Below are 22,951 nucleotides of genomic sequence, written 5' to 3'. Positions count from 1 at the left end.
TTCCTTTGTTTAATGAATATTATGGTCATTGATAGTCAGAAAAGTGCTGTGGCCTATGGACCTCTTGTTTGTTTTTTTAAGTTCTTTTGAAACAAAGTAACACAAATGGTAAATTTTTTTGTGTGTATATCTTCTTTGTTTTCTAGCTTGTTCTAGTGGAACATATGGACAAGACTGTAACGAGACCTGTGGGAATTGTTTAAGCAACATGACGTGTAACTATTTTAATGGGACATGTCCCAGTGGATGCAATGCCGGATTTGAGGGCCATATTTGTAAAACACGTACGTATCGAGAATAGTTTTTATTTAATAAAAGCTGAACTGGTCTTCACGCGTCATTGCTTCCTTTTTTGTAAACTATGCATATAAAGCATTAAATTATGACTCACTGATGTTTTTGAAGCGGCCATGTTTTGTTTGTATGTTTTTTGGGTTTTTTTTTTTTTGGGGGGGGGGGGGGGGGGTTCAATAAAAATTTATTGACAGGGCATAAAAAGAAATATGTTGGCATTTAGAAAGTGTTATTTTTCGAAATATCAATTTTTGAAAACCAGTATATTCCACAATATGCCAAATTACTGAAAACAAAAATCAACTTTGATACAATTCTTGGACCAAACCAGGAGATGAACAGTTTTTTAAATTTCACTTTTTGCCGACTCTTTATTATAGTTTTCATATATTTGAAAAAGAAATCCTTAGAGCAAAAATACCAAACATGGGGATTTAGCGCATTATTAACTAATTCTTATAGTGTCCAAGGTAGTCAAAAAAAATACTGTCCTCTCGACCTTATATAGACTGTAAAATAGTTAAGAAAAAGTTGTCCTTTCACATTTATATATAATAGTCTTTTTAACTAATTTACAGTCCATATAAAGACTGTGACTATATAAAGAGCAATTCAGGGTTAACACATGGATTACGGATGCAGTTTACATGAAATAAAACCCGGTTTGGTGTCACGTTGAAAGCTTTTTACTTGTTTTTTTTTTCTTTTTGCTTGTTTGTTTAGGCGTTTTTCAATTCATATAACCATTGGTATTCTTTTAAAACATAAAAACAAAGGGTAAAATGTTTTTTCTATGTATTTCTTCTTTGTTTTCTAGCTTGTTCTAGTGGAACATATGGACAAAACTGTAATGAACCCTGTGGGGATTGTTTAAACAACACGACGTGTAATCGTTATAATGGGACATGTCCCAGTGGATGCAATGCTGGTTTTGAGGGCCATATTTGTAAAACACGTACGTATTTAAACTTTGTATATTTTAGTAACAAAACTATCATAGTTTCCCCTGTTTAATGAATTAGGAATCAATTCAATGTGTAATTCGGTCCACCAACAGTTTCCGTTTATTTTCTTCGCAAAGGTTGCTGATATTGAAATGAAATTTAGTATACAGATTAATCATAATATTATCTAGGTCAACTTCGATTTTGAGTACGATCGAGCCATTTTCGACAGAGTTATGCGCCTTGGACTTAAAAAATTCCAATTACTTGCAGTTTCCAAATCCTTTCATTTTCTTCTCAGATGTTTGCAAGGGAGGGGGGCAGAAGTGTTTCACAAACATCTCGTTTTATCAATTTTGATACATTCGGCAAGAGTTTTCGCATCTCAAACACAGCCAACAGGCCATTTCCTGTACACTTTACTACAATGAAGGATTTTAAAAAAAACAAATCTGATAAAAAATACGGAATTTCCTTTAATTTGTTCTGATCTATACGCTTAGTTGCCAAAAGTACTACTGTCCGTCCGTCTGTCTGTCTGTCCGTCTGTCCGTTTGTCCGTCTGTCCGTCTGTAAACTTTTTTACATTTTGAACTTCTTCTCTAAAACCGCTTATCTAATTTCAACCAAATTTGGCACAAAGCATCCTTATTGGAGGGCAAATGTAAATTGCAAAAATAAAAGTCCGATCTGTATTCAAAGCGTAGGAAACCTTGAAACTGTAGAAAAAGGGGGGTGCATTTTTAAAAATCTTCTTCTCAAGAACTACCGAGTTCAATTCAACGTTGTTTAGCATAAATTATCCTTATGGGAAAGAAAATATAAATTGCAAAAATTAAGTGCTAATTCTGTTTCAAATCTGAGTTATTACGAAAATAATAATAAAGGAAAGACGTTTTTCAATCAGTTTAATAGCTTCGGGCTCGGTATACGGTAAAATGGGTAGGCAAGGCTTGGCCTGAGCAAATCAAAAGATTAGCAGGTTTGAATCTGCCAATCTTATTAAAATTTCGGGATATTTGATGGACCAGTATATTTGTATTCGCTGTAAATATTGCTGCAAAATAATGCGTATTTGGAATTGACGATTGCCGATCTGCCCTGGCTTTTATTTTGCCACGGCCCGGGTTTGCAAACCCATTTTACCAAGACTCGTATTCCATACTTCTAAAACGAGGTTCTTTGTTTAAAGCAGCCATGACTTTAAACGAAAAAGGGTCGACCTGACTATGATGAATTTGCTTGCTATGCAACCGTTCGCGTATGAAGGGAAATTTTTGAAACATGCAAAATATATTGGTGCCGATTTTGTGAAGTAAATTAAGGTTAAATATTTCAATGCGTTGACAGTTTTCACACATGACCTTGGTGTTAGCTTGTTCTGATTTTCGTTTCGTTTTCATTATTTATGCTTTGTAACCTGGGAACTATCGTCTGTATTTCGTGATTTTTACGTATCAAATCAAACAGAGGCAGTTAACTGTTTATCTGCGCAAATTAAGCAAAATCTGATGTAGGGGTACTGAAATACAATTCATTCTATCGGTAATTCGGCATTATCTTTTGCGTAATGGTAGATTAATGCAATAGGTTTTGTTGAGATGCTCGGCATTTTCTCGAGTTTATTCAGTTTAAATAGAGTTTGATATCGCTGACGGAAATATGTAGGTATATACATGTATATATATGATTTATTTCGGAAAAATAAATTGTGTTCTTTTTTTGTTATACATGTAGTGCATGTTTCTTGTGTTTAATTGTTACCCTACAATTTCTATTTACTAACCATATTTGAGTGTTAAGCTTCGAATTATAAGCAAGATACAGAGATTTGCTCACAATTCTATGTTTGTACACAGATCTTTAAAGCTAAATATTAAAAAAGTAAAAAATGTGTCAATATTTATTACGAAAAATTTTTAAGTCTGTTCTTCCAGAAACAAACTTATTGAATTGTAAACTTAACCTTTTAGCTCACCTGGGGGTGGGGCCACAATGGGGAGTCGAAGTTTAACAAATGAATATATAGAGTAAATCTTTAAAAATCTTCTCAAAAAGTAATCGGCCAGGAAAGCTGACACTTGTGGGATGCATCCTCAGGTAGTGTAAATTCAAGTTGTGAAAATCCTGACCCCCGGGTGTAGGGTGGGGGCAAAATGGAGGATCGAAGTTTAACATATGAATATATACAGTAAAATTTTAAAAATCTTCTTCTCAGAAACTAATCCACCGGCAAAGCTGGAACTTGTGTGGAAGCATCCTCAGGTAGTGTAGATTCACAGTTGTGAAAATAATAACCCCTGGGGGTAGGTTTAGGTCACAATGGGAGGTCGATGTTTTACATAGGAATAAACAGAGTAAATCTTTAAAAATCTTCTTCTCAGAAACTAATCAGCCAGAAAAGCTGAAACTTGTGTGAAAGCATCCTTAGGTAGTGTAGATTCAAAGTTGTGAAAATAATGATCCCCAGGGGTAGGGTGGGGCCACAAAGGGGGGGGGGCAAAGTTAAACAAAGGAATATATAGGGTAAATCTTTAAAAATCTTCTCAGAAACTAATCAGCCAGATGATTCTTTATAATTGTAAAGACTTTGGCCCCAGGACAATTCTTTTGCCTCACGAGAAGGTTCAGAGTTTGATGTACGTTTATAACCCATATATAAACTATTGTAAGGGATCTTTTTGAGAACTGCAATACTCAACATATGATATGACTATAAAATCATCCTGTTAGAAAAGGGACTAATGATTATAAACATAAGAATATCCAGGGGAAAATGAATCTATTTATACAGGATCTATATGTATTGTACATTGTCCAGAAAGTTTGTATTATGACTCCGTTGAGCTGATTTTATCATACCTATTGTTCCTCAGGTGAGCGATGTGGCCCATGGGCCTCTTGTTATTTTTATTCCTGACGCATAACGAAGTATATTCGGGGAATAGTATCCAGGTGTGATTTATATGGGGTATGATTTATTAAAGGAACCATTTCTGGATCCTAGATGCAAACGATATCCGGTGCATACATGTGATAAGTTTCTAGCCCCAAAACTATACAAGACCTTTGAAAAAACTGGAATTTTGATAAAAAAAAAACTGTACATACAATAAAGACAAAAATAATCAAATAAAGTTCACTTTTTTGCTGTACATTAAAGCATATAAGTAACATTACAAGTTGCAGACATTTTTTGCAGATTTTAGAATTTCATTGGGAGGTTCATAATCACAACAAACCCCTTCAGTGTTAAATTTTGCACACAGTAGGCTGTCCAAAGCAGTATGAGAAAGTCTCTGTCGCCAATTGGTTTGTACCTTTCTCATGATACTGAAGCATCTCCCCGAGTCTGCATTGGAGTGGGCAATTGTCAAAGCTGCAAAAGCAACTTTGCATAAGTTTTGGTACATATCCATCCCATACATTCATCTTTTGCTTCGGACACGGTCTTCCAAAAAGTTTCCAATGAACTTGTCTTGGGTAAAGATGATTCAGGAGCCAAAAAGTAATCCGCGGCCTCATCTTCCAAATCTTGTAGGTCTATTGCTGTCCCAAAAAACTTCTTACCCAAGACCATTACAATTCAAAAAAGAAAAGCAACAATAAATAACAATTAGCAATAAATAAAATTGTTTGATTGCAAGAAGATGATATCTTACTTTATATCCTCTGTACATGCTACTCCTCTCATGTCAGGATTCAGAAACTTGTGAATAATGTGTAATAGAATGGTGTCTTGTAATGGAAATTTCTTCATCATTTTCTTGACCACTGCCTCTTAGAATAACCGTATAAGTCTAATGAAAAAATAGTAAGGATATGTAACATGCTGTGACTAATTGAATTAAAATGTTTAAGCTGTAGACTAGTTAAACTTCAAACCTGTATGACTTCTCTATAGTTCTAGGTTCTATCTCATCTTCATGTTTTGAGATGTAGTCCCTTGTCTCAAGTCCCATAGCAATCAATTGATTGTTTAGTTGGAATTTTGCATCCTCAAAAGGTACATCAGTGATGTCTTTGTCGATTATTGCCTTCACCTACACAAATTTCCTAAGCAGCCTTCTCAGCAGCCTCTTCATCTGCGTATGGAATTGAGAGATAATGGATGCACTTGCTTGAAAACAGTAAATGAATTGTATTGGTACATTGTCAAAAACGGGGATGGAATGACAGAATAATCTTAGCACTTACCTGAAAGGTTGTGTTAGTTAATTCTGAATTGGCAGAGAGAACTTTAGAAAAAGGCAAAACATGTGCATCTCGTGAGAAGATAACAAATCGTTGCATCTCTGCACTCGCCCAGCTCTCTCTGACTCACTTCTTAGTGGTGGCCACAAATGTATAATTCTTTCCCTGCGGTGCAGAATATAATGTAAAAAATTCAAATAAACAGAGAGTACATCAACAGACTTGAAGGAGCAAAATGTTTAACCAACACGATTTGTAACCGTTATAACGGGAGATGCCCCTTTGGATGCAATGCCGGTTTTGAGGGCCATATTTGTTAAACAAGTACGTATTTCAACTTGGTATCAAGAATAGTTTTCATTTAAAAAAGGCTAAAATGACGTTCACGCGTCATCGCTTCCTTTTATCGTAAACTATGCATGTAAAGCATAAAAGTATGACTCACTTATGTTTTCGAGGCGGCCATGTTTTTTGTTTTGTTTTTTTTTTTTTTTTTGGGGGGGGGGGGGGGGGTTAATAAGAATATATTGACAGGGCATCTAAGAAATATATTGGCATTTAGAACGTGTTTTTTTTTTTTGCGAAAAAATTAATTTTTCTAAAGCAATTTATTCCCCAATATGCCATATTATTGATAACAAACCTCAACTTTGATACAATTTCTGGACCAAACTATGAGATGAACAGTTTTTTAAAATTTCACTATTTGGTCACTCTTTATTATAGTTTTCATATATTTGAAAAAAGAAATCTTAAGAGCTGAAATACAAAACATGGGGATGAAGCGCATTTTTAACAAATTTTTATGGTGTCCAAGAATGATAATTGATAACTATGGAGAGGATCCCCTAAGAAATCAAGGATTTAATTAAATCATTTTTTTTTCTTCATCATTTTCTTGACCACTGCCTCATAGAATAACCGTATATGTCTAATGAAAAAATAGTAAGGATATGTAACATGCTGTGACTAATTAAATTAAAATGTTTAAGCTGTAGACTAGTTAAACTTCAAACCTGTATGACTTCTCTATAGTTCTAGGTTCTATCTCATCTTCATGTTTTGAGATGTAGTCCCTTGTCTCAAGTCCCACAGCAATCAATTGATTGTTTAGTTGGAATTTTGCATCCTCAAAAGGTACATCAGTGATGTCTCTGTCGATTATTGCCTTCACCTACACAAATTTCCTAAGCAGCCTTCTCAGCAGCCTCTTCATCTGCGTATGGAATTGAGAGATAATGGATGCACTTGCTTGAAAACAGTAAATGAATTGTATTGGTACATTGTCAAAAACGGGAATGGTATGACAGAAAAATCTTAGCACTTACCTGAAAGGTTGTGTTAGTTAATTCTGAATTGGCAGAGAGAACTTCAGAAAAAGGCAAAACATGTGCATCTCGTGAGAAGATAACAAATCGTTGCATCTCTGCACTCGCCCAGCTCTCTCTGACTCACTTCTTAGTGGTGGCCACAAATGTATAATTCTTTCCCTGCGGTGCAGAATATAATGTAAAAAATTCAAATAAACAGAGAGTACATCAACAGACTTGAAGGAGCAAAATGTTTAACCTACACGATTTGTAACCGTTATAACGGGACATGCCCCATTGGATGCAATGCCGGTTTTGAGGGCCATATTTGTTAAACAAGTACGTATTTAAACTTGGTATCAAGAATAGTTTTCATTTAAAAAGGCTAAAATGGCGTTCACGCGTCATCGCTTCCTTTTATCGTAAACTATGTAAATAAAGCATAAAAGTGTGACTCACTTATGTTTTCGAGGCGGCCATTTTTTTTTTGGGGGGGGGGGGAGGGGGGTTCGTTTTTTTTAATAAGAATATATTGACAGGGCATCTAAGAAATATATTGGCATTTAGAACGTGTTTTTTTTTTTTTTGCGAAAAAATTAATTTTTCTAAACCAATTTATTCCGCAATATGCCATAATATTGAAAACAAACCTCAACTTTGATACAATTTCTGGACCAAACTACACAGGGCGAAAAACCATCTTTAAGCAAGTCCTTAAAGGTGGCTTAAAGGTGACTTAAAGGAGCTTAAAGGCTATACAACCTTTAAGCCGCCTTTAAGTCACCTTTAAGCAAGTGCTTATAGGTCCTTAATGTCCAAACTTCTTTAAGCTACCTTTAAGCCACCTTTAAGCATCTTTAAGTGGCATTTACGCTCTCTTTACACTGCCTTTACACTGCCTTTACACTGTCTTTAAGTGGCCTTTAAGTCAATATTGATCAAGCTGAACAATAAAAACATATATTAAATGCAAAAGCTTTTTTATAGAGATGGGAGGGGGTCATCCGAGTGATAATATAATTTCCAAGGAAGGGGGGGGGGTTCCACTCGGTTTTAATCGTCGCTCCATTAAACACAGATCGCTATCATCAGCACCGCTCCGATGGACACAGATTGCCGTTATAAAATTCTTTATAATTTTTTGGGGGTTTCAAAATTATTGTAGGGATGAGCGCAGTCTCTGTATCTTAATATGTGCATAAAACTAATTAAAGTATGTTTGTTTCCTATTATAAATTAATCGGTGAAAAAAATCTCTCTCTCTCTCTCTCTCTCTCTCTCTCTCTCTCTCTCAGTTCATCTGGTTATTAAACAAAATAATAAAGATAATGAACCAAAAATGCATGATTTAATTTGTTAATCGGTTTAAGGTTTGTATTTTTTTTTTCAATTTTCATTATTTCTAACTCTAGATCTGCTAGATACATGTTAAAGATGAAAAGACTCTCAACTGCCTTTGTTATATCGGGCAGGATATTACTGCTTTGTTTGTCTAGACATAGTTTTGTTCGTTTGTGTATATCTAATTAGAGTCTATTGTTTGTCCAACTTAAGAAAACCCCTGGAACTAACACAGAATATACAAGATATACACAACAGTTGTGTCGTGTGTCCAGGTGCATGTTTGTGTATATCTAATTAAAGTCTATTGTTTGTCCAACTTAAGAAAACCCCTGGAACTAACACAGAATATACCAGATATACACAACCGATGTGACGTGTGCCCAGGTGCACGTCAGGGTTTCTAAAGGCGTTGAATCTTAGTATGTACGAGTATACGATAAGTCTAGTGAATAAAAGTTAATTTACATTTGTAATTCATTTTCAAAGTATTATTTCCTAGCTCTGGGTTTCAAATATGTTACGTCTACAAATTAACGATACATGTATGTAAGAGTAAAATCTTGAGGCTAATTAATTAATGTACCGGTGATCATAAATAGGGGTTGATTATTTAAATATATGTATAAGGGTAAATATCTCAAATATACCCGGCCTGGCACATCATACAATTGTATGTACAAGTCATTTGCAATTGCCACATGCAGTAAATACGTCACCGGTAATTGGTAATTTTGTTTGTTATAGAATTGATAGTTTAAAAATCATGTACATACAATTACATGTAAATATTTAAACATATTGGAACGGCGCCGCGATCATGAAAACCGGGAAATTGCGGGAAATTGAACAAATACCTTAATAGTATCAATGCATTTAATAAAAGAAATGATTTCATTTTCTTTCTTACATTTTTATAGCTATAAATTAGATGAATTACGTATATCTACTCGGTTTAAATTTATTAACTAAGAAAGCCTACTATAGTGAACCTAACGGTTTCCATTTAGGTATAATATATTTTTGTTCACTGAAGACCAAGTTCCGTATTTCATTCTAAATACATGCATGCATGTAATTTATAAATTAGATATAATTGATTGTTACAAACTGAATGGTTTGTCAAAATCTTTTCAAGTAAACACATTCAATACAATGATTCAATATCCACTGATATATAGGATATAAAAACACTTATAAAAGAGTAAGTTGCCGTGGCGCAGAGGATGTGTGGTGATGCTAGTAAACTGAGGGTCCCGGGTTCAATTCTCACCGCGGCCGGGTTTTTTTGGTGTTTTTTTTTCATTTTTCTTTCTAGAACAAAAACCGTTTTAATACCTTTTCTTTCATAAAATTAATACATTTTGTCGGAAATTAAGCACAATATTGAATTAAATTTTTTTAATGGCTTAAAGGTGGCTTAAAGGTGGCTTAAAGGTAGCTTAAAGGTGGCTTAAAGGTGGCTTAAAGAAGTTTGGACATTAAGGACCTATAAGTTGTCCTTAAAGGTGGCTTAAAGGTGGCTTAAATATAGTCTTTAAGCTGCCTTTAAGCCATCTTTACGCTTTCTTTAAGCCACCTTTAAGCAATACATATAGCTTAAAGGTAGCTTAAAGGTGGCTTAAAGATCGTCTTTAAGCTACCTTTAAACACCTTTAAGCTATCTTTAAGGAGGACTTAAAGATGGTCATTCATCCTGTGCTAGGAGATGAACAGTTTTTTAAAATTTCACTATTTGGTCACTCTTTATTATAGTTTTCATATATTTAAAAAAAAAGAAATCTTAAGAGCTGAAATACAAAACATATGGATATAAAGCGCATTTTCAACAAATTTTAATGGTGTCCAAGAATGATAATTGATAACTATGGAGAGGATCCCCTAAGAAATCAAGGATTTAATTAAATCATTTTTTTTTTCTAAAATAACGGATACAGAAGTAAAACTACGTGCAAGAAATTTCATCAAAATATCTAGGTGATTAGCTAGACTCGGCCATGTTAAAAGATTTAAGCACTTTCCTCTATACAGTAATAGGCATATCAATAATCGAATTTAATATCGAAACTAGGTGTCCGTGTGTATTTGTTTAAATATAATTGTATGTTTATTTAGCTTGATCTTGCATTAACGGCAAACACTGCAGATGTACATGCGCTCTTACTGCTTAAATAACTACGTTTATAGCTAACTGAAATTCATGATGAAAGGATCTAACAGTCAGCTTGTACGGTGCATTTTGATAATATATAATGTCGGTTTTGAGAAAGGGTGCAATAAATATTACTGCCGCTGAACTGAATACGTGTACATGAAATCTCTTTTTTATGCCCTCCTTCGAAGAAGGGAGGGCATATTGCTTTGTTGCTGTCCGTCTGTCTATCGGTCGGTTGGTTGGTCCACCAACAGTTTCCGTTTATTTCTTCGCAGAGGTTGCACATATTGAAATGAAATTGGTTTACAGATAAATCATAATAATGTCTAGGTCAAGTTCGATTTTGGGTACGATCGATTAATTTTCGAGAGAGTTATGCCCCTTGGAGCGGGCATAAGTGTTTCACAAACATCTTGTTTCATCAATTTTGATATATTCAGCATGAAATTACAGCATGTTTTGGCAAGAATTGTTAATATGTGTTGGGTAAGAGACATAAAAAGGTATTGTCGCTAATTTTGATAAGGGTTACTGAATTTAAAAATAATATTTAGTTTTGGCAAAATTTTGGTCTGTTGGTTACGAAATACAGCAAAAATTAGCGCAAAAATATATTTCCGCTATATTAAGTACGTTTGCAGTAGCTGAAATCAATTTTTAACCGGGTTTTCCAACGGAAAAATCCGGTTATTAAAATGGTGAAAATGGCTGGCGGGAGGGCGGGTGGGCGGCTGCCAAAAGGGTACCCTCATTTTACGGATAAATCCTCCTACAGTTTTCAAGATAGGAAGTTGTTCTTTTGCAGATCAATTGTACATATATTAGAGGTGTGCATATTGCTAGGATTTTGATTTCCGATAATTTATGAAAAAAATACCAGCTTTTGAACTTAGGCCTTTTTTGACAAAATATTGCATATAGGGTACCCTCATTGTACGGATAGCTCCTCCTACAGTTCTCAAGATAGGAAGTTGTTCTTTTGCAGATCAATTGTACATATATTAGAGGTGTGCATATTGCTAGAATTTTGATTTCCGATAATTTATGAAAAAAATACCAGCTTTTGAACTTAGTCATTTTTTGGCAAAATATTGTATATAGGGTACCCTCATTGTACGGATAACTCCTCCTACAGTTCTCAAGATAGGAAGTTGTTCTTTTGCAGATCAATTGTACATATATCAGAGGTGTGCATATTGCTAGGATTTTGATTTCCAATAATTTATAAAAAAAATACTAGCTTTTTAACTTAGTCATTTTTTGGCAAAATGTTGCATATACATGTAGGGTACTCCATTTCACTGCATAAGGGTTGACATGGATTATGGATACAGTTTACATAAAAGAAAACCCGGTTTGCTGTCACATTGACAGCTTTTCACTTGTTTTTAACTCTCAACATTCAGCCTGTAACAACGGAACATTTGGCAGAAATTGTGTGCACCAGTGCGGATATTGCCTTAACGGAGACCCGTGCAACAAGACGGATGGAGAGTGTCAGAATTGTACAGCAGGATGGAGTGGTGAATTATGTAACATAGGTAAGAAAACACGGTCCTCTCACCCTTATGTAGACTGTAACATTGGTAAGAAAAAATGTTGTCATCTCACCTTTATGTAGACTGTAAAATAGTCAAGAAAACGTTGTCCTCTCACCCTTATATAGACTGTAAAATAGTTAAGAAAAAGTTGTCCTTTCACATTTATAGATAATAGTCTTTTGAACTAAGTTGCAGTCTATATATAGACTGTGACTATATAAAGAGCAATTCAGGGTTAACAAATGGATTACGGATGCAGTTTACATAAAATAAAACCCGGTTTGGTGTCACGTTGACGGCTTTTTACTTGTTTTTCGTTTTGCTTGTTTGTTCAACTCGTATAACCATTGGTATTCTTTTAAAACATAAAAACAAAGGGTAAAATGTTTTTTCTATGTATTTCTTCTTTGTTTTCTAGCTTGTTCTAGTGGAACATATGGACAAAACTGTAATGAACCCTGTGGGAATTGTTTAAACAACACGACGTGTAATCGTTATAACGGGACATGTCCCAGTGGATGCAATGCCGGTTTTGAGGGCCATATTTGTAAAACACGTACGTATTTAAACTTTGTATATTTTAGTAACAAAACTATCATAGTTTCCCCTGTTTAATGAATTAGGAATCAATTTAAATGTGTAATTCGGTCCACCAACAGTTTCCGTTTATTTTCTTCGCAAAGGTTGCAGATATTGAAATGAAATTTGGTATACAGATTAATCATAATATTATCTAGGTCAACTTCGATTTTGAGTACGATCGAGTCATTTTCGACAGAGTTATGCGCCTTGGACTTAAAAAATTCCAATTACTTGCAGTTTCCTTTCATTTTCTTTGCAGATGTTTGCAGGGGAGGGGGGCAGAAGTGTTTCACAAACATCTCGTTTGATCAATTTTGATACATTCGGCATGAGTTTTTGCATCTCAAACACAGCCAACAGGCCATTTCCTGTACACTTAATTACAATGAAGGATTTTTAAAAAACCAAATCTGATAAAAAATACTGAATTTCCTTTAATTTGTTCTGATCTATACGCTTAGTTGCCAAAAGTACTGCAGCAAACATAGTTGATGTCATCGCGATTTTGATCGCTTCAATTTTTATTTTTATTCCTGACGCATAACGAGTTATATTCGGGGAATAGTATCCAGGTGTGATTTATATGGGGTATGATTTATTAAAGGAACCATTTCTGGTTCCTGGATGCAGACGATATCCAGTGCATACATGTGATAAGTTTCTAGCCCCAAAACTATACAAGACCTCTGAAAAAACTGGAATTTTGATGAAAAAAAAACTGTACATACAATATAGACAAAAATAATCAAATAAAGTTCACTTTTTTGCTGTACATTAAAGCATATAAGTTACATAACAAGTTGCAGGTATTTTTGCAGATTTTAGAATTTCATTGGGAGGTTCATAATCACAACAAACCCCTTCAGTGTTAAATTTTGCACACAGAAGGCTGTCCAAAGCAGTATGAGAAAGTCTCTGTCGCCAATCGGTTTGAACCTTTCTCATGATCCTAGAGCATCTATCCGAGTCTGCATTGGATGGCAATGTGGCCTATGGACCTCTTGTTCGTTTTTTAGAGTTCTATTGAAACAAAGAAACAATCAATAGTAAAATGTTTTTTCTGTGTATTTCTTCTCTCTTTTTAGCTTGTTCTAGTGGAACATATGAACAAAACTGTAATGAACCCTGTGGGAATTGTTTGAATAACAAGACGTGTAATCGTTATAACGGGACATGTCCCAGTGGATGCAATGCCGGTTTTGAGGGCCATATTTGTAAAACACGTACGTATTTAAACCTGGTTTCAAGAATAGTTTTTATTTAAGGAAGGCTAAAATGGCGTTCACGCGTCATCACTTCCTTGTATTGAAAACTATGCATATAAAGCATAACGGTAAGACTCAATTAGGTATTCGAGGCAGCCATGTTTTGGGGTTTATTTTTCTTTTTTTAAATAAAAATTTATTGACAGGGTTTCAAAAGAAATATAAAGCCATTTGGAAAGTGTTATTTTGCGAAAAATTAATTTTTTGAAACCAATATATTCCGCAATATGCCAAATTATTGAAAACAAAAATCAACTTCGATACAATTTCGGACTAAACCAGGAGATGAACAGTTTTTTAAAGGACTTTGTGCAGTATTATGCATTTTTCGCCCTCCAAATTCAAGTTTTATAAATAGCTTTAAAAAAAAGGTGGAAGATAGTTTAAAAAATATTGAAAATAAGGGTGTAAAAGGTTATCACCACAGTGACGTCATAATGTAGAAATGACGTCATGAAGATTGCCTTATTTTGATAAATTGATGTTTTGAAACAAAATATGGGTGTTTTCCGATGGTTTTTCGACTGGGAATCATCGAGCGCAGGCTTGCTCAAGTACCATGTTTTAATATTAAGTGTATAATTATCTGAAGAAAAACATATGTTAAAATCATACTTGAGCAGACCTGCGCTGTATACTTCCGAATGCAAAATATTAAGCAAAAATGAGAATATTTTCATTTGTTTGCAAATTTGCGGGAATAAGGTCATTTAGATGACGTCATAGATAAAGAGCGAATGAGTAATGATGACTAAAATCAAGATTAAAGTAAAAGGCGTCCACTGTACAGTGATTTATGAAGATTTTATTTTTATACGATACTATTTAAAAATTGGTTAAAATTGGGGGCGGATATTTGACCATACCGCACTTAGTCCTTTCACTATTTGGTGACTCTTTAGTATAGTTTCCATATGTTTGAAAAAAGAAATCCTAAGAGCAGAAATACCAAACATATGGGAATTAAGCGCACTTTTAGCAAATTCTTTTAGTGTCGAAGGATGATAATTGTTAACAATGGAGAGGATCACCTAGAAAATCAAGGATTTGAATAAATTATTTTTTTATTTCAAATAATTGATATAGAAGTAAGACTACGTGCAATAAATTTCATCAACATATCTAGGTGATAAATAATTAGACTCGGCCTTGTTAAATGATTTAAGCACTTTCCTCTATACAGTAATAAGCATATCAATAATCGAATTTAATATCGAAAGTAGGTGTCGGTGTGTATTTGTTTCAATATAATTGTATGTTTACTGGGCGTAGAAAAATTCCAATTATTTGCAGTTTCCTTTCATTTTCTATGCAGAAGTTTCCAATGGAGGGGGCATACGTGTTTCACAAACATCTCGTTTTATTAATTTCAATGTATTCGGCATGAAATTACAGCATGTTTTGGCAAAAATTGTTAATATATGTTGGGTAAGAGACATAAAAAAGTATTGTCGCTAATGTTGATAAGGGTTACTGAATTTAAATATAATACTTAATTTTGACAAAATTTTAGTCTGTCAGTTATGAAATACAGCAAAAATTAGCGCAAAAATATATTACCGCTAAATTAAGTACGTTTGCAGTAGCTGCAATCCAATTGATTTTAACTCTCAACATTTAGCCTGCAACAACGGAAAACACTGTCTTCTCACCCTTATGTAGACTGTAACATTGGTAGGAAAACGCTGTGCTCTCATCCTTATGTAGACTGTAAAATAGTTAAGAAAGCGTTGTCCTCTCACCCTTATATAAACTGTAAAATTGTTAAGAAAACACTGTCCTCTCACCCTTATATAAACTGTAAAATAGTTAATTTCATATAACCTTTGGTGTTCTTTTAAAACAAAAAAACAAACAAAGAGTAAAATGTTTTTTCTGTGTATTTCTTCTTTCTTTCTAGCTTGTTCTAGTGGAACATATGGACAAGACTGTAATGAACCCTGTGGGAATTGTTTAAATAACACGACGTGTAATCGTTATAACGGGACATGTCCCAGTGGATGCAATGCCGGTTTTGAGGGCCATATTTGTAAAACACGTACGTATTTAAACTTTGTATATTTTAGTAACAAAACTATCATAGTTTCCCCTGTTTAATGAATTAGGAATTAATTTAATGTGTAATTCGGTCCACCAACAGTTTCCGTTTATTTTCTTCGCAAAGGTTGCAGATATTGAAATGAAATTTGGTATACAGATAAATCATAATATTATCTAGGTCAACTTCGATTTTGAGTACGATCGAGCCATTTACGACAGAGTTATGTGCCTTGGACTTGGAAAAATTCAAATTACTTGCAGTTTCCTTTCATTTTCTTCGCAGATGTTTGCAAGGGGGGGGGGGGGGGCAGAAGTGTTTCACAAAAATCTCGTTTTATCAATTTTGATACATTGGGCGTGAAATTACAGCATGTTTTGGCAAAAATTGTTAAAATGTGTCGGGTAAGAGGCATTAAAAAAAACTGTCGCTAATGTCGATAAGGGTTACTGAATTAAAATATAATATCTAGTTTTGGCAACATTTTGGTCTGTTGGTTAAGAAATACAGCAAAAATTAGCGCAAAAATATATTGTCGCTAAATTAAGTACGTTTGCAGTAGCTGAAATCCAATTATTTTTTAACTTAACATTCAGCCTGTAACAATGGAACGTTTGGCAAAAATTGTGTGCACCAGTGCGGACATTGCCTTAACGGAGACCCGTGCAACAAGACGGATGGAACGTGTCAGAATTGTACGGCAGGGTGGGGTGGTGAATTATGTAACATAGGTAAGAAAACACTGTCCTCTCACCCTTATGTACACTGTAAAATAGTTGTCCTCTCGACCTTATATAGACTGTGACTTATACTGGTTTTGAATAATGTCATAAGTACTTGTCTAGCTGAAAATTCAAGTGAATGACCATATGCCAAATGTAGTTTTAAACGAGAGTTCCTTGGTGAGAAGTACGTGAATTTAGTTTTTTGTCAAACAACGAACTTTTGATTTCACCCTGAGATATTGTATGATACTTTTGTGTACGCTGTAAAGCTGTTAAATAGTTTAGCGTGCATGATATTTGATGAATATGGGGTTTTCAACAAGTAAGCATATTGTTTTATTAATAGCGCACTTCTTAATATATAAATTTGCATATCAATATATAATTATCAAGACATTTAGCAATGCACTTGATTTAGCAAAAAGCTGCATTTTCTCAAAAAAAACGCTTTATATAAAACAGCTCTCAATACACATCGGATTGTTATATGTTTACAGTAAACTGTTTACTGGCGATATAATACAAGTATGTATAATCTCCTGTAAACCTGTGAATACTGTTTAAAGCCCTGAAACAGGAACAAAGTGTAGAGCTCATCGTGGGATCATCGGCTGGTGTGCTTGTTTTTGTAGCCAGCGTAGCGGTTGCTGTATTTCTGATTAGGTAAGCTTAAAAAATTTGCACCCCTCCCCCCATTTTTTAACTCACCGAGACGAAGTCGGGGGAAGCTTATACTATACCACCGGTGTTGGCATCGGCGGTGGCGTCGGCGTCGGCGTCGGACCTGATAAAAGTTTTTGTTGCAGGTCCTGTGCACCCCTTCCCCCTGTTTTTAGCTCACCGAGACGAAGTCTGGAGAAGCTTATACTATACCCCCGGTGTTGGCGTCGGCAGTGGCGTTGACCTACTTATGGATTTGAAAGAGTTGGATGCTGAATCTGGTCCATGAATTTCAGATGCTGGATGAGGTTAAGGTTTTTGGAGCAGGTTAATGTTTTTGGTGCAGGTGCCCTTTGATAGCAATTTCTAAGTTTTTACTGGTCCTAACTTCACGAAACTTGCATGGATGGTGTATCTTATGATACTGATGCACCTTACAGGCTTGGATGCTGAATCTGAGCCATAGGTTTCGGATGCTGGAAGAGGTTATGGTTTTTAGAGCTGTTCAAAGTTTTTGGACCATGTGCCCTCTGATGAATATATCTTAGTTATTACTGGTCCTTACTTCACGAAACTTGCATGGATGATTTGTCTTAGAATACTGATGCACCTGACAGGCTTAAATGCTGAATCTGAGCCATAGGTTTTGGATGCTGGATCAGGATTAGATTTTGGAACAGGTCACATGTTTAATATATAATAGTACTATTTCAAACTTGCATAGTTGATTTAACTATAATATAAATGAATCGCAGAGGTAGCTTCAGATGCAGAGCCTGATCTCCATTATCAAGGATGCTAAAAAATATATCTTAGTTATTACAGGTTCTAACTTCACGAAACTTGCATGGATGGTGCGTCTTATAAAACTGATGCACCTGACAGGCTTGAATGCTGAATCTGAGCCATGGGTTTCGGATGCTGGAGAAGGTTAAGGTTTTAATAGCTGGTTAAAGTTTTTGAAGCAGGTTCCCTATGATGATTATATCTGAGTTATTACTGGTCCTAACTTCACCAAATTTGCATGGATGATTCGTCTTATGATACTGATGCACCTGACAAGCTTGAATGCTGAATTTGAGCCATAGGTTTCGGATGCTGTATGAGGTTTAGTTTTTTGGAACAGGTCACATGTTTTATAGATACCATATTAGCACTATTTCAAACTTGCATAGGTGATTTAACTATAATATAAATGAATCGCAGAGGTAGCTTCAGATGCAGAGCCTGATCTCCATTATCAAGGATGCTAAAAAATATATCTTAGTTATTACAGGTTCTAACTTCACCAAACTTATATGGATGGTACGTCTTATGAAACTGATGCACCTGACAGGCTTGAATGCTGAATCTGAGCCATGGGTTTCGGATGCTGGAGGAGGTTAAGGTTTTGATAGCTGGTTAAAGCTTTTAAAGCAGGTGCCCTCTGATGATTATATCTGAGTTATTACTGGTCCTAACTTCACCAAATTTGCATGGATGATTCGTCTTATGATACCGATGCACTTGACAGGCTTGTATGCTGAATCTGAGCCATAGGTTTCGGATGCTGTATGAGGTTTAGTTTTTTGGAACAGGTCACATGTTTTATAGATACCTTATTAGCACTATTTCAAACTTGCATAGGTGATTTAACTATAATATAAATGAATCGCAGAGGTAGCTCCAGATGCAGAGCCTGATCCCCATTATCTAGAATACTAAAAATCTCCTACCTCACTCAAACCTGCTTGATAGATATGTTTGTTGTTAAATGATATAACATGATTCCTATGATATAGTATTGTATGATATGATACAGTATTGTTTTATGATAAAATATTATATTGTAAAAAGTGATATTGATACGATATGTTATTGTATCAATTTTTTCTACATTATGATATGATATTGTATCATGATATTGTAATGTATAGTATTGTATATTATGATATTGTATAATATGATATTGTATTATATATTATTTTATCATATGCCATTGTTTCATATCATATTGCAATATATGATATTGTAGCATATGATACGTCATTGTATGATTAATAATATGATATGATATTGTGTAATATGATAGTGTGGTTTATATAATATAAAATGAAATCACATGAAATCGTATTATATGAAATTGTAATATGTTAAATTGTATAATAATGTGAAATTGTATTGTATGATATATTACTATATCAAATGATTTTGTATCATATGATATGATACAATGTTGTATCAAATTATATTGTATCATATGATACAATGTCATATTATGTCTTAAATAGGATACAATATCATACAATACAATATTATACTATATTTTACAATATAATATCATATGTTACAATATTGTGATGTATTATGTGAAATGATATTGTATTATATAATTCTATATTGTATCATGTATTATCTGGTATGATATTCTATTATGTGATCAAATAGAATAATGTATAACACGATACAATGTCATATCATATGTTGCAATATCATATTGCGTCATTTTTTATTACAGTATTATATTGAATTATATGATTTATATTGTAAGTATCATAGGATGCAATATTGTTTTTGATATTGTATTGATAAACATTTTATCTTATAATACCGTATGAAATGAACATATGATTATCATACAATTTGTAACATATGATATACGATATTGTGTCAAAACAGTATCCATGAATATCCAAGATCATTAAGCATGATTTTCATATAATATGATAAAGGTGGTCTCATACAGGTGATGCCTCATAAAGGTGATGCCTCATACAGGTGATGCCTCATACAGGTGATGCCTCATAAAGGTGATGCCATTTCTCGGTGCGCTTTATAATCTGTGATTACTAATGTTTTGGTACACCGTGAAAAAGAAACTTATTATACTTCATTATAATAATTCTATATTATGTGATATCTGATTGGTCTAGACATTCACATGACTAGACGAACATAAGGTTGGATCTTCCGGGAATTCAAATAATATCCCCTAAGGAAACCTAGGGATTTTTCATTCCATTGGTATGAAAAAAAGTCGATATGAGCATATGACGAAAACAAACATATATTTAGAATTTTAATTTTTGTTGAATGAGAAAATCAATTCAACTATATAACAGAGATCCTAGCAGCACATACATGTACAATTTCAGTACCGCTGGTAAACAAATTATTAAAATATTTGCAAATGTCGCACGTACATACTATTCTTTGTCAATTGTTATTTGGCCATAATCGCGTCCCCCTTGCATCACGTTTGTGCTCATTTGCATATTTCACCAGTCCAACTTGCTAAAACCAGATTTTCTGCGTTGTAACCATAGCACAAATGTTCAATTTTCATTTCATTATTTTCTTGATATATTGCCAAGGCACAAAAAACAGATCAAATACAATTTGTCTATTAAATACTATTTTTGTTTTAATAAACTGAAAAAATGTTATTTTTAAAGATATGTTTAGTTACCATGGGATACTTTTATACTCTTCATTTTCCCTTGAAAAATTTTTTTTAACTTGAAAATTCGCAATATTTTGTGTGTGATTATCTAATTCGGTATAGCTGAAACTACTCCAATCACTGACAATTGCCTTCAAAATAGCTTGAAAGCCATTAGTATTTTTAATTGCTTCTGTTACCATGGCAACTGGTCTCCATAGCAACCGTTTAAGGTTGTCTAGCATCTTTATTTACCAAAGCGTATTAAATTATAAAACATGAAGAAAATTGGGGACTGTGCGTGGCCACCGAATTTTGATAATTGTATAGAATTGATCTTCAGAACTCGACGTATTTTGTATAATCGTATGTCGTTCGGTATAACAGTCTGCATTATGAATATTTTCGTACGTGCTACTTAAACATTGTAATTGTACTCTATCCATTTCAAACAGAATTCTAGATATTTGATTATATTGTTTTGTTAACATTTACATAATTCTCCATAATAGGACTTCAATTATTGATTCGCCATCTTTTGAAATGAGATCCAAAATGCCGTTGAATTATGTTGAAATTTAAGTTTAAAAAAAATATAGTTTTGCTATACATGCATACATATGCAATAGTTTTGTTTTTTTTTGTTTTTCAATAATTATATGCTATATAAATTGTGCATTAATTTGATAGATTCTCACTATTTATGTGTGAAATATGTTAAGGAAAAGCCGAAAAAGAAAAGACACAAGCAAGACAGAAGACGAAACGAATACCTCTGATTTAACCAATGTCAATCAGGGCAAGTTGATTTCTTTTATACAACATACTGTACTTTCATTAATATTCGTTGATTTCCGATTTTCGTGGATTTTGTTGTTGAGTTGACCCACAAAATTCAATGTTCGTTAGAGCGCAATATCTAATACTAATATATACTTTATTGCTAGGAACATTGTTTATAAATTTATGTATCCTTTAAACTTTTCAGTTTTTGTAATTTTCATTAATTGATGCCCAAGAATGTAATTGAAACCACAGGATATAAGATGTCTTGTGATTTGATGTTACATAATGTTTATTTTTATTTTTACAGTAAATTCAACAGTAAGAAAAAATAAAACGCAACGAATTGGATAAAAATCAAATAGTATTTAACGTATAACTAGAGGTTCTTTTTATTACATAATTATGTTGATCCCATTTACGTCAGTTGATGGTTAAAATCCAATCATTTTTAAATCAGCTAATGCTTTTGATGATAAATGAACATGTGCTTTGATTCAGAGAGAAATGGTGTACGCCCAAGGTTGTGAGGTGAACAGAATATACTAACAGACTGTAAACAGACTGTAAAAAGCTGTAAAGACTGTCAACAGAAGTAAAGGGTCATCCATCCACAGCCATGCTCCAACCATCGGTTGGTCGAGCGATTTGGACCTTGTTTAACATTATTTAGTAAAAGACTTAACTGATTAAGTGCTTTATTCAAATAAAACGCTTTCTTTGGTATTGTACACTGGTATGGAAGTAAAAGTCAGTATTTTAGAAAACGATAAAAATCTGCAATCAGTACTACCAGCTTATCACGTATAAACAATAAATAAAACAATAAAATGTTCTTTTTTGTGATTAATGTGGGTATGAAGATAGCTAACATTGGAAAACAAAATACATAACATGCGTTTGCGGGTTAAGTTTTTGTCTACGGTGTATGTTACCTTCGAAGAAAACATTACAATGTTGATATGCACATCTATCTCTTAATCATTTATTGATAATCAGTTATCCATAACAAGAGGCCCATGGGCCACATCACTCACCTGAGCAACAACGGATAACTACTTTGACTTTAAACACTTTAAATAATGAGAATTAGAAAAATGTAACATTAGCAAAGTTAGGAACCATAATATTCTGATGTAATATTCAATACTTTATAGAGGGTTGGGGTAAAAATATATTGCAATATATAAACCATATATAAGACTGGTATGTTATTTTCTGCAGTTTTTTGCACATATTTGAACAGAAATAGTTCTTTAAAGATAAAATTTCCATACATTTTCAAAGATGTATATCACTTTAAAAATCAGCATTCATTGTGGGCCTACATTATTTCATGTAATCATATTTTGAACAAGTTGAATCTACACAACTAGAGGATGCCAACATTCTGTTTCATTCATTTTTGTCTCAGAGGTCATGCAATACATATCTAGTTTAATTGAGAAAATACTGGATAAGGTGATTACGATTTAAACTTTCTAGATCCTTAATTTAATGGCCCAGACCCTTCATAATGTCATATGATAGCTCGTGTTATTTCACCCAGCTTTTGTTTATTTTCTAGATTAAAAGTTATAAGAAGTGCTCGCAAAAATCACAGGTAATTTGTGATCTAAATTGTGTCCATTATAATCTAGCTTCATTCATACGTTGACTCAATAAACCCAGAAATTGCAATGTGCAGTCAAGCTATCG

The 22,951-nt window shown here is 33.8% G+C and overlaps 1 protein-coding gene across 1 annotated transcript in view; it reads left to right on the top strand.

Annotated features, from left to right (window-relative positions):
* LOC128173944 (multiple epidermal growth factor-like domains protein 10) overlaps positions 1-22,049 on the top strand; it is a 30,655-nt gene extending 8,606 nt beyond the window's left edge. The window contains exons 6-14 of the mRNA XM_052839606.1: positions 147-284; positions 1,112-1,249; positions 11,645-11,779; positions 12,198-12,335; positions 13,447-13,584; positions 15,527-15,664; positions 16,261-16,395; positions 16,956-17,052; positions 21,193-22,049. Of these exons, the coding sequence (XP_052695566.1) occupies positions 147-284; positions 1,112-1,249; positions 11,645-11,779; positions 12,198-12,335; positions 13,447-13,584; positions 15,527-15,664; positions 16,261-16,395; positions 16,956-17,052; positions 21,193-21,355 (1,220 nt within the window). The 3' untranslated portion in view covers positions 21,356-22,049. The remainder of the gene's footprint in view (positions 1-146; positions 285-1,111; positions 1,250-11,644; positions 11,780-12,197; positions 12,336-13,446; positions 13,585-15,526; positions 15,665-16,260; positions 16,396-16,955; positions 17,053-21,192) is intronic.
* The last annotated feature ends 902 nt before the right edge of the window (positions 22,050-22,951 follow it).

This window comes from Crassostrea angulata, chromosome 2 (assembly GCF_025612915.1).
Source record: "Crassostrea angulata isolate pt1a10 chromosome 2, ASM2561291v2, whole genome shotgun sequence".
In the NCBI taxonomy this organism is placed as follows: Eukaryota; Metazoa; Mollusca; class Bivalvia; order Ostreida; family Ostreidae; genus Magallana; species Magallana angulata.
This window is presented reverse-complemented; position numbering and strand designations above follow the sequence as displayed.